The sequence below is a fragment of the Ovis canadensis genome, chromosome 18 (assembly GCF_042477335.2).
Source record: "Ovis canadensis isolate MfBH-ARS-UI-01 breed Bighorn chromosome 18, ARS-UI_OviCan_v2, whole genome shotgun sequence".
NCBI classification, from domain to species: Eukaryota; Metazoa; Chordata; class Mammalia; order Artiodactyla; family Bovidae; genus Ovis; species Ovis canadensis.
In genome coordinates this window covers 82682301-82694222 of record NC_091262.1, presented here as the reverse complement: position 1 = coordinate 82694222, position 11922 = coordinate 82682301, and the positions used below count along the sequence as shown (strand labels likewise).

Genomic DNA, 11922 nt, shown 5'->3' with positions numbered 1-11922 from the left:
CCCCAGGACCCACAGCTCTGAACCAGGCACAGGGCAGGAATGAACGCTGGTGCAGACGCTTTGGAGCAAAGTATGGCAGTTTCTTCAAAAGTTGAATGTAGAACTTGGCATATGACCAGCCATTCTTGTCCTAGGAACCTGTCCCTGAGCAATGAGGGCGGACTTACAGAACAGACATTCACAGCGGCGTGGCTCACAGAGCCTCGCACGAAGACTGCCCGAGTGTCCATGGACAGAACGGACGGACAGAACGCGGCGCGTCTGTACACCAGAACGTCACTCAGCCACGTGGAAGAATGGGGTCCTGACGCACTCCGCACAGCTGAGTCTCCAAGTCACGCTAGGTGAAGTCAGCCCGTCACGGAAGGCCATGTACTATCCCGTTCCGCTCACGTGAAGTGTCTACGGAAGGTCAACCCACAGCAACAGATGGCAGTGCAGTGGCTGCCGGAGCTGTGGGGAGGGGGATGCAGGAGCTTCAGGGGGAGGACGGAAATATTCCAGAAGTAGATCGTGATGACTGCACAGCCTTGTGAATCTGCTGGACAGGCAGCTGCGTCACACACGCTTACGACAGGCAACATTTACGCGTGTAAGTTAGGGCCCCGTGGGGCTATGCTCGTCTCACCACGGCGCTGGCGCCTGCTCACCGTCTGCCCTGACGCTCTCCCAGGTATTCTGTGGGGGCAGCGAGGCCCCTCCATCCCCCCATCCACACACCCACCTTCCTGCCAAAGCAGCCACCCACCCATCCATCCACCTGTCTATTCCTCCCTTCCTCTACCCACCTGTCCACACATCCGTCCATCCGCCCACCCATCTGTCCATCATCCACCCACCCATCTGTCCATCATCCATCAATCCATCCACCTGTCCATCATCCATCCATCCATCCACCCATCTGTCCATCCATCTATCATCCATCCAGCCACCCATCTATCCATCCACCCACCCATCTGTCCATCCATCCACCCATCTGTCCATCATCCATCCATCCACCCACCCATCTGTCTGTCATCCATCCATCCGTCCGTCCATCCATCCACCCATCTGTCCATCATCCATCTATCCACCCACCCATCTGTCTGTCATCCATCCATCCGTCCGTCCATCCATCCACCCATCTGTCCATCCATCTATCATCCATCCAGCCACCCATCTATCCATCCACCCATCCATCTGTTCATCATCCATCCACCCACCCATCTGTCCATTCACCCACCCATCTGTCCATCATCTGCCCATCCACCCACATCATCACAGCTGCTGTAATCATACCACATTCACCCATGAGTTGTAAACACATCACAGTCCCTGCTGGGCTAGCCTTGTTCTTTATTGGCCAAAGTTTCTCCAGTCTTGGCAGCACACACACATAGGGTGGGGGCAGTGCAAGGGGCCCACAGGTCAGTGAGGAGAGATGGCAGCCCCTCTGGCCCCTCAGCCTGGATCCTGGCCTCCCCTCAGCCCAGTGGGGCCTGGAGGAGGGGGCAGCAGTTGCAGGCCAGGTGTTTTGTTGACGAAGGGACCCCAAGGGCAGCCCCCTCCCCACCTCAGGGCTGGAGGTGCAGGAATGGGTGCCGATTCCACGGGGTTCCCCCTCTTCTGAGTAGAGGGGCCCTGGCTCTCCTGTGCGCGGCCAGACAGCCTGCCTCTACCCAAAGGCCCTGGGTCCTCTCACCCACCTACCTGTCCCCAGCTCGGCCACACAAAACAGTAGAAACCCACAAATCATCCCATTTCAGTTAAAAAAACGACTGCTTCAGCCCAGCTGAGTGAGTTGGGGGCAGAGCTGTGGAGCGGGGGCTCCGGTCCTCCCTGGCTCCGTCGCTTCGGCGGGGAGGTCTGTGAGGGCCTATCCCCAGGGTAATCTGGGAGCCAGGTCACAAGCTCGGGGTGCCCCGGATGCAGCCACTTGGCCCGCGCACCCTGGGTGGTGCATGCCGTGTGGGTCAGGGCTGGGCAGTGGCATTTAGGAAGCAAACCACGAGGGCAGGGGCGTGCAGTCAGGCCAGGGGGCGCCAGGGGGTCCTGGCCTCAACGGCCCTAGGCTCCGAGAGGCCGTGGTGAGGCCGGGTAAGGTAAGGCACGGAGTCTGGGCTTCCTGGGGGCTGGCCCAGCCTGGCCCGGGGCCCCGCCCAGCAGCTCGCCCAGCAGCCTTGCCATGGCTCCTCTCACTTGGCTCTGGACCTGGGCCTGAGGCCTGTGGGGAGAGGAGAGGACGTGATCAGAGCAGCCTGGCCAGGGGCCGCGGCACGGTGCCCACCCCAGAGGCCTTTTCTCTGGAGCAGCGAGGCACCCCCAGGCGGCAGGTGCCAGCTGACCCCCAGCAGGCTGGCTCCCGTCCACCCGTCCGGCCCGTGGTCGCCAGGCATGCTTCTCGCCTGAGACGGGCGGGCGGGCTCTCCGCGGTGTCCTGTCCCCGAGTCCCACCCCAGCCACACTCTCCGGCCCACTGTCGCCGGCTCTCCCCGGGGCTTGCTCGGCCACTTCCCCACCAGCCCCTCGGTGGGGGCCTCCCGTGGTCTTTCTGCTCCATCCTCGGGGCACCAGCACCGCCCCAGGCCCCCAATTCCTGCTCCTGTGCGCACCCAGCGCCCTCCACACTCCCGAGTCCAGGGGCTCTTGCCTGGCTGTTTCCCCCAAAAGCCCTGCTCTCCTGGCCCCCACGGACCCAGGCAGCTCGGGGCCTGGGCACCAGTGCTCGGAAGAGACAGATGAGGACAACCAGGGCAGAAGCAGACGGTCGGCCACTCCTGCTGGGGCCCTGCCCCATGAGGAGCCAGCAGGCAGGGCCCGGCCGGCGGGGGTGGACAGATGGAGGGGTGCAGCTCTGCTTAAGAAAGGACCCGAGGCGGCGGCCTGATGCCTCTTGTCCCGCAGCCACGGGAGCACAGACCACCCGCCCCCGACACTGCCCACCAGGGCGAGGGCAGCAGGGAAGCTCGTGACAGGAAGCACGGAACAGGAGCCACAGTGCAGACCGCGAGCCACCCCCGGCCTCGCCCACCGGCTGCTCACGCACCCCAGAGCGAAAGCCCCGCTCAGGCCGCGGAGGGTCTGCCGGAATCACCAGCTGGCCTCTCAGCTGGTGTCCGTGCTCTGAGCATGGGGCAGACAGGCCCACGAGCCCCTCCTGCTGTGCTCTGGGGAGGACTCCTGTCACTGGCTGTGGGTCCTGCCCCCAGTGCAGTCTGGACCCGGCGGGGGACCAACAGGATGCCCCCAAAGTGACTTGTGTCTTCAGCGTCACGCGAGACGGGGGGACTGGGTGTGCGGTCCTGGCAGGACCTCGGTCCAGAAAAGCAAAGCAAGGGCCACAACAGGCAGACGGAGGCGCGGGGCCGCCCTGAGGATGCAGGGGAGGCCGGCTCACCGTCCAGGTATGTGGGGGGGGGGGTGGCTCTGACCTGGGGGCCAGGGATGAGCCCAGGGGCAGCGAGTCCTGACGGCTCAAACTGGTCTGCGAAGGCGCATGGGGAGGGGGTGTGGGTGGGAGAAGGAAGCAGATGTTAGCAATTTTCCTATATTTTGCATGTTTTTGAAATTTCAAGGTGAACAGTAGATGGTGTCCACTGGGGCTTCCTTGCAAATTTTCCTTCAACTTGAGTTTTTTTCCAAACAAAAAGCTGGGGACACAAAGAGGAGGGCCCTTCCTCCCTCCTAACCCAGGGATGAGAGGCCCGCAGGGGCAGTGGGGGCAGAGCTCGAGGGAGCTCAGACCCCACATTGGGCTCAGTGATCTTCACCAGACAGCAGTCACATGTGGCTGCTGTCCCCAAACCCACAGAAGCAACCCCCAGGGTCCCCCACACCCAGGGCCAGCAGCTGGGGCTGCAAGGCCAGATCCTGGCCCTGAGGGCTGTGCAGGGCTCCTGTAAAGTGAAGGCGAGTGTGTCAGAGCAGAAAGCCCAGCTGGGAAGCCCCCAGGGGCGACCCCTGGAGCAGAGAGAAAGGCTGTGCCCAGTGGCCAGAGCTGCCCCGGACCACACCCCTGCCCCAGCCTCTAGCACCTGCTAGACCTCGCCTCGAGTCCGGCGGGCAGGAGGTGCATGGAGAACCAGGGCCGCCCTCGTGGCAGCTCTGGACCCCGCAGGGCTCCCAGTCCCCGTGTCTGGTCATGGTCCACAGCCCAGGCCGGGGCGCGGCGAGGGCCCAGACCTGTTGCTCTGGTCACACCTGTGAGCTTTGTCAAAGACCCCAGCTGGCCCGCCCACTTTCAGGGGTTCTGGGAGGCCCAGAGCCCGTCACCGGGGAGGCACCTACAGGCCCCTCCCTAGGTCTCCTCCCCACTAGAAGGGAGGCCTGAGCACCCCTGCAGGGGCGGGCAGCCTGCCTGCCCTTCGCTGGCTCCCTGGGGATGCGTGTGGCTCGCACCAGGGCCAGAGGAGGGTGCCCTGAGGACAGACTCGGGGAAAGGGGAGGCCCTGTGGGCGGGAGTGAGCCAGCTGCTCAGGCAGGAGGGCCTCTCTCCCACCCTCAGCGCCCTGGAGCCCCGTTCACCTGTCTGCAGGCAGCAGAGGCCCCATCTGCCCCAGGAAGAGACGAGAAGGCAGCTAAGCGAGGCTCCGAGAGGGCAGGAGGGGAAGCCGGGCCCCAGGAGGGTCCCGGGGAGGGCTGGGGGAAGCGGTTAGTGTTCAGGAGGGCCGGCGCGGGCCTGGCCCTGCCTACAGTTAGTGCTGAGCGCCAGGCGGGTACCTACCTCATTGGATCACACAGAGCCTTTTTGTTTTATTATCGTCAGGGTCGGGGGCAACCTCTGCTTCCAAATAAAAGAAATGCGCTCAACAGCTCGTCCCTCACAAGCGACCCTGGACTCAGAGTCGGGGCTGGGCCGCATGGACGCTGAGCTGAAGTGCAGCCACACCCCAGGCCCCCCGCCACAGCCGGCTGGGGTTGGCATCACCAGGCAGAGGTAGTGGGTTAGGGGTGCAGCTGCCAGGCGGGGCCCTCCCAGTGCAGGGACACTGCTGTCTCCTCTGCGGGAAGACCGGAGGGGCGGGCGGGGAATTGCCCACTCTCAGGGGGCAGCGGCCGGCCTCAGGGGAGGTCCAGGCTCCGGCGTGGGATGGATGAGCTTGGACCACGTGTCGACGCCCCCAGCCCTGCTTACTCGCCCACCCGGTACCCCTGCTCCGCAGGACAGGGAGGGACAGGGAGCCTGAGTTACCTTCCTGGTTCCTGGAGGGGCGTTTCTTCCTCCGTTTGCCTGTGCCCTTTGACGTCCGGCCCTGAGCCCTGGGGAGGGTGCTGGACCCCGACGAGTCAGTCACCGCATCCTCAGAGAAGGACCTGTCCAGGGAGGTGTCCAACGAGGAGTCTGGGGCCGTGAGCTCCCCATCCTCGTCCTCATCAGGGCCTGCAGCGGGGAGGCCGGCGTGGCGGCAGTGGGCGGCTGCATCCTCCGGGCCCTCATCTGTGCGGCTGGCCTTGGCCTGGCAGGCACCCAATGTGGCCGGGGGCTCCTCAGCGTCTGGCCTCAGATCCATGGCTTTGGGGGGCTGGTCACTGAAGTCGAGGGGCTTCAGGACTTGAGCGTCTCCCAGTACCACTGGCCAAGCCCCTGCAGGGGGCTGGGGGCCCTGGGGGTTCTCCATGGGCAGGAAATCACTGGCATCTGTGTACCAGGAAGAGCGCCTCTCCAGGGACCCAGGGCCACCCGTCTCTGATGAGTCTCCAGTGGGCTGGAGGCTGGTGGGAGTGGCATCTGCGAGGTCCCAGCTCTGGGGCTCCCTGGCGGCTGCAGCGTCCAGACCAGGCTCAGAGCTGGGGGGGCTGGCACCTCCCACGGCATCCCTGGTGGCGGCTGTGGATGAAGTACTGGTCAGTGGAGGGCATGGGCCCCACCCCCTGAGTGATCCCAACCCCCAGGGCCCTGCTCAGGATGTCCCAAGTCAATAGCGCCTGTCCTGTGAAGCCCCCTCCCTGAGAAGCCTTCCCTGGTGGTCGAGTGGGTTCCCACGGGGCAGGCCTGGGCCCTGGTTTCCATGGTCTGTACCTAGCGTGAGGTATCAGGGCACACTGGGCCCACGGCGATGACATATATTATTCCTGCCCCCAGAGCCCCCAAGGCAGCCTGGCCAGGAGTGGAGGGTCCCACTCCAGGGCCTCATCCCGCCTCCGCCAGCCACCTCGAGACCCTCTGAGCCCCAGGGCATATGTCAACGAGCCCATTGGCCCAGCTCTCCTGCCCGCCTGGGGGCCAAACAAATGGCTATCACAGCAACCAGGGAACCCTCTGCTGCAGCAGAGATGTGTGCAAGGAACATGGGAGTGAGGTGTCCCTTATTTCAGGGCAACAGGGAAGAGGAGCAGGCTCACCTGTGCAATCAAGGAGGGCTTCCTAGAGGAAGGCACTGGGCTGCAAGGATGGTGGGAAGGGAAGGGGGACGGGAGGTGGTGGAGGGTCTCACCAGGTGCCTTGTTCCTCGGGGGGTCGGTGGTGGGTGCCCTGCTGGCCACCTCTGCGTCCCCTCGGCCGCGGGCCGTCTTGCGCAGCTGGAAGCCCTTCCTGATGTCAGCCAGCAGGGCGTCGATGACACACACCTCTTCCTGCTTCCCGCCTCCTCTCCTGGCTGAGGAGCCCAGAGACCTTCAGGGACACTGCCCAGGGTCCCCAGAGCCCCCGAGAGGGAGGGGTGGTGGCTTCTCGACTTTCGAGGAGGGCGGAAAGGCCACAGCCGAGACGCGGCGGTCCCCAGCCGCCCTGCTGCCCGCTCGCCTCACCTGCCTTGCCGCCCACGCCCCGCGGCCTGCGGGCCTCCTCCTCCGCCAGCTGCTGCTTCCTCCTCTCAGCCTTGGCCGCCTGCTCCTTCCGATCCTTGTTCTCCTGCGGGACGGACGCAGTCCGTGACCCCAGGCCTCCGGCACCCCAATTCTGCCTGCCCTGCTTGGAGACAGCGGCGACTGCAAACCCACCACACATCCTCCCACCCACCTTCAGGGCGCGGAGGAAGAGATCCCGGAAGGTTTTCATGGTGCTGAGCGTGTCCTCCAGGGACAGCTGCTGGGCATCCTCACACAGGTAACTAGCCAGCTCCAGCTGCTTCTGCTCGATAGCCTGGAACACCTGCTCCAGAGCCTGTGAGTCTGTGATGCTGGCCTATGTAGGGGGGAGGCGGGGGTGGGGGTCAGGGCCTGGGGGGCCAGGGGGCGGGGTCAGGGGCCTGCGGTGGGAGGGGTCAGGGCCTGCGAAGGGTCAGGGGCGGGGCCAGGGCGGGGTGGGGCGGGGCCAGGGGCCTGTGGTGGGAGGGGCGGGGGCGGGGTCCGGGGGGGCCTGCGGTGGGAGGGGCGGGGTCAGGGGCTTGTGGTGGGAGGGGGGCAGGGCGGGGTCAGGGGCCTGTGGTGGGAGGGGTCAGGGCCTGCGAAGGGCCGGGGGCGGGGCCGTCCGGGGGCGGGGCCGTCCGGGGGCGGGGCCGTCCGGGGGCGGGGCCGTCCGGGGGCGGGGCCGTCCGGGGGCGGGGCCGTCCGGGGGCGGGGCCGTCCGGGGGCGGGGCCGTCCGGGGGCGGGGCCGTCCGGGGGCGGGGCCGTCCGGGGGCGGGGCCGTCCGGGGGCGGGGCCGTCCGGGGGCGGGGCCGTCCGGGGGCGGGGCCGTCCGGGGGCGGGGCCGTCCGGGGGCGGGGCCGTCCGGGGGCGGGGCCGTCCGGGGGCGGGGCCGTCCGGGGGCGGGGCCGTCCGGGGGCGGGGCCGTCCGGGGGCGGGGCCTGGCCAGGGCCCCACCCACTGTCCCAGGTGATGCCTGCTTGGGAGCCTCTGGAGCGCTGGGTTCGGCCACAGCAGGACGGCCTCCAGCACAGGCTCTGCAGGCAGTGGTCGCCAGGGCTCTGAGGGCCGGGGCGCTGAGCCCTTCAGCCCAACATCAGGCGAGACCCCTCAGCTGCGGAAACCGCCTGGGGGCCAGGAACAGGGGCTGTTCTCCTACAGGGGCCCTCCCTCTTGCTCTCTCCTCCGGGCTCACCCGCTCGGCTAGCGCTCCCACTTTACAATAGACCCCAGGCCCAGCAGACACCCCAACCCTGGAAAGGGCTGTGTTCGCCCATCGCTCGCCTGGAGGCGGTGGGCGTACTGCTCCTGCACCTCCGGGACGGAGGAGGACACCTTCCGCTCCATCTCCAGGAGCTTCTTCAGGTTAGTGCTGGACTCCGAGTGGACCGCATCAAGGTTGATCCTGAAGGCGCCAGTTGAAAGCTGCCGTCCAGCCTTGCTAGGACAGCGGGGCCCCCGGACGGCACACCCTCAGGGCAGTGGCCCCCGACAGCACACTGGCTGCCAGAGGCATGTCAGAGGTCTAGGATGGGCTGAGCAGTGTGGGCTCAGACGCCCACCTGAGAAGGTGCTGGGCGGGTGGTGTCAGGACAGTGACCCTGTCGGCTCAGCCTGCCCTCCTTGCCTGACTCTCTGCAAGGCTCAGCCTCCCCAGGACCAGAGAACCTTCCATGGTGGCATGGAGCCGGGCTAGCCAGTGCTGAGTGTGGACCCTGCCCTCCCAGAGCCGCCCCTGGGCTATGTGACCCCACAGCCCTGACCCTACTTCCTGGGGCCTCAGCTTCCCTGACTGTACAATGGGGGCAGCATGGACATGGCATGAAAGTCAGCCTTGTGAGGGGGTTGTGCTAGACCAGCCCCTGCTGTGACCGTGGCTGGGTCACTCTCCTTCCCTCTAGGTTGCACAGGGGCAGGCCACAGTGGACACAAGGTCCTGTGCCAAAGTGGGATGACTGTCAGGCAGCAGATCCAGGGTCCAGGGCGGTGCCCCAGCACGGGAGCAGCCCAGCTGAGCCCACATGCCCTGGCTGGGGTGTGGGTGGGGGAGGGGAGGCACCTACCCTGCAGCTCGGGCGGGCAGCTCCAGGTCCTGGGGCAGCTGCAGGAGGTCAGGGTGGCTCTCCTCCACTTCCTGCAGCATGACGTGTCCAGTGAGGCCCACTGAGGCCACACACCCAAGGCCACCATGCAAGCCCCACCCTCGGTAGCTCTGGTCCACGTCCCGCCTGACTGCAGTTCTCACAGTTTTGCTGTCCCGGGGTTGGGGCGGGACAGGGGCTGGTCAGAGTGGGTGGGGGCGGCAGGGTGAGGCAGTGCTGCAAAGGGGAGACCTGGGGGGCTGGGCGGGGCCCCCGAGGCCTCTGGACCCGTGTGCTGCACTCAGGAGGCCCCCCCTGCCGGTACCTCCAGCACGTGGTGCAGCAGTGTGACCCGGCTCTGCTGGGACTTGGTCTCTGTGAGCTTCAGCAGCGTGCTTATCTTGAATCCATCGGCGTCCCCAGTGTGGCTGCCCTGCGAGGGGAGGGCGGGGAGGGAGTCCCTTGGACTGGTGGAGGGGTGGGGTCGGGGGTCTGGGAGCAGTGGCGGGCTGGGTGCTGTCCACTCACGTAGTTGAGAAAGTTCCCGATTTTCAGGATCAGCTGGCAGAAGACCGGCAGCCGGCGACTGGTGAGCAGGCCTGCGGGATAAGGTCCCTTCATGCCCCGCCCCCCCGGCCTGGCCCCCAGGCTCCGCCCAGGGTGGGACAGGGGCGCGGGGCACGAGGGAGGGGCAGGACGGTGGAGCCCTGACCCCAGGAAGCTTGGGGCGTGCCGCCAGCAGCGCTCCCTGAACCCCAGTGCCCGTTCTGTGGGCGAGGATGCTGAGGGGACCTTCTGGGACCTGCGGCCACCTTGGCTCTCGGCCCTGTGGGCGAGGTGACAGGGATATCCCTGGGTGCATGCCCAGCAGAACCGGGCTGTGCCTCGGCGGCCAAGCCCGTCCACGTCCCTGCCGCGCAGCTGCGGTGACTCCCTGGCTCCTCGCTCAGGGAAGGTGGTGTGTGTGTGCGCGCGTGTGAGAGCGTGTGCATGCGTGTGTGCACCCGGGCATGTGAGCGAGCACGTGCACGCATCTGTGTGCGCATGCGTGTGCGCCTGAGTGCGGGAGCATGTGCGCGTGGGCCAAGAGCATGTGCCCGCACAGGTGTCTGCACGTGTCCAAGAGAGCGTGTGCACACGTGTACATGCATGTGACACCGGTGTATGTGTGATAGCACACGTATACGCACACATCTGCACGTATGTGTATGTGTGTGCACCCGTGTGCATGCGTGTGTCTGCACGTGTGCACGTGTGTGCGTGTGCACATGTGAGCGTGTGGGTGTTTCTGAGCGCATGCACGTGTGGGCACGTGCATGCACATATGTGTGAGAGCGTGTGTGTGTGCACGCCCACATGGCATGTGCACACGTGACTGTGCATGCGTGGCACAGCCCTCAGGACCGGGCGGTGGTCTGTGGGGAGGGGAAGCTAGGCATCCACAGGCGCCGTCCAGGGCCAGCCTGCCCAGCCCCGCAGCTGCACTCACTCTCACAGGCGGCGAGCAGCAGCTGGGCCTTAGGCCGCACCATGTCCAACACGACGGCCGTGCCCTCACACAGCAGCATGCACTCGATCCGAAGCTGGTAGCTGGGGCGGCAGAGCAGGAGTTCAGGCTCCAGTGGCCCCCATCCACCTGCCTGGGGCCCGCAGGGTCCTCAGCTCGGAGCTGCCAGGGGTCTCATGGCCTGGCCTGGTTCAACAAGCACATTCCCAAGCCAGGCCCCAGATGGGATCAGGCAGGACTGAGAGGGCTCAGCAAAAGCACTTTGGACAAGCCCGCAGGTGCCAAGGACAAGGGCAGTAGCCCTCTGTGGGACAGTCCCCTCCTAGAGCAGAGGGGTCACACAGGAGGGCCTGGGCTGGCCTGCAGGAGGCCACGGAGCCCTGCCCACCACCCACCCCCACGATGTCCCTGGCCTGGAGGAAGGGCTGGACCCCACAGGGCCCCTTGGAGGGCCCCAAGGCTGGGGCTGCACCAGAGTTGTCAGCCCCCAGCCTTCACGGAACCCCAGGCAGGGGTCTGCACAGCCCAGGCCCAGCTCCCGTCCACCCCCGGGGCTGCCGGCTCACCAGGGGATGCTCAGCAGGAGGAGGTAGAACTGGTCGGCGCTGGCGAGCCTGGCCTGATCCTCCGTGAAGGAGCGCAGGTTCTCAATCTGCGGGAGGCGCCCACACGTGCTCGCTGCAGCCCACTCACAGGCGCAGCTCTGCAGGAGGGGCCCGGGCTCACCTGCTGCCCCGCTCACTCACCTCGTGCTTCTCCGGAAGGAGCTTGAGGAGCTGCTTGAGGACCTCCACGTCAAACTTGGTGCTGTCCCCCGCCCGGATCATGGCAGTGACCTCCTCGTTGGAGCTGGTGGGGCGAGAGGGTGGCGGTGGCCGAGGACAGCATGAGCCACAGCCCTTGGCCTCCTGGGACCCTGCCTGCCTGGGATGGCCCTGGGCCCACAGCCCCACGCCGGTCATAGCAAGCTTTCTCCTTCCACCTAGGGAGTCTCAGGGCACAGAGAAGGCGGGCCACCTGCCCAGGTCGCGGCTGAATGACGCACTCCCCAGCTGCCAGAGCGCCCCCTGCCTCCTCCTTCCAGGGGGCTGCTCAGGACAAAGGGTGAAGGCTGAGCAGTGCCCAGTGAGCTCCTGCGCAGGGCACCTGCCGCTAAGAAGCACTCAGGGCAGGGAGGCAGGGCCAGGTCCTCAGCCTGCCGCAGCCACCACTCGTCTGTGGCTTTAGGGGGTCCCTGCCATTCTCTGGGTCTCATATTCCCCAGGGAGGCTGGACTGGTGGTCTCCAGGGCCCCCAGCAGGAATCCTTTGCCGCTATTATCTGACTGTCTGCAGTCCCCGGGATGGGATGTGCACTTCCCAGGGCGGCCTGCAGAGGGCACTGCTGAGCCCAAGATGGGCCACGGCAGAGGCTGGGCTTCTGACCCATCGAGATCCTGGATGCTCACCATTTAAACTGCTTTAGGAAGATGTTGAGGTTCAGGCTCTTCTTGGAGTCCAGAAAAGTGATCTGCAAAACAGCCCCAGTCCGTCAGTACCTGGAGGGCGGCTACGGAGCCCTGTCTGAGCCCC

The 11922-nt window shown here is 66.2% G+C and overlaps 1 protein-coding gene across 8 annotated transcripts in view; it reads right to left on the bottom strand.

The window, feature by feature from the left end:
- Window positions 1-1318: 1318 nt before the first annotated feature.
- INF2 (inverted formin 2) overlaps window positions 1319-11922 on the bottom strand; it is a 28105-nt gene continuing 17501 nt past the window's right edge. For 5 of the 8 annotated variants that reach the window (XM_069559986.1, XM_069559987.1, XM_069559984.1 and 2 more), the window contains 14 exons: window positions 11799-11860; window positions 11098-11200; window positions 10918-11003; window positions 10334-10434; window positions 9373-9443; window positions 9170-9277; window positions 8827-8897; window positions 8048-8168; window positions 6938-7102; window positions 6727-6829; window positions 6414-6575; window positions 5171-5806; window positions 4703-4759; window positions 1319-2203 (listed from right to left, as the gene is read on the bottom strand). In XM_069559986.1, the coding sequence (XP_069416087.1) occupies window positions 4704-4759; window positions 5171-5806; window positions 6414-6575; window positions 6727-6829; window positions 6938-7102; window positions 8048-8168; window positions 8827-8897; window positions 9170-9277; window positions 9373-9443; window positions 10334-10434; window positions 10918-11003; window positions 11098-11200; window positions 11799-11860 (1845 nt within the window). In that variant the 3' untranslated portion in view covers window positions 1319-2203; window position 4703. Of the gene's footprint in view, window positions 2204-3410; window positions 3464-4702; window positions 4760-5170; window positions 5807-6413; window positions 6576-6726; window positions 6830-6937; window positions 7103-8047; window positions 8169-8826; window positions 8898-9169; window positions 9278-9372; window positions 9444-10333; window positions 10435-10917; window positions 11004-11097; window positions 11201-11798; window positions 11861-11922 lie in introns of all 8 variants that reach the window. The other 3 variants (XM_069559985.1, XM_069559983.1, XR_011250436.1) reach the window with 2 other exon arrangements.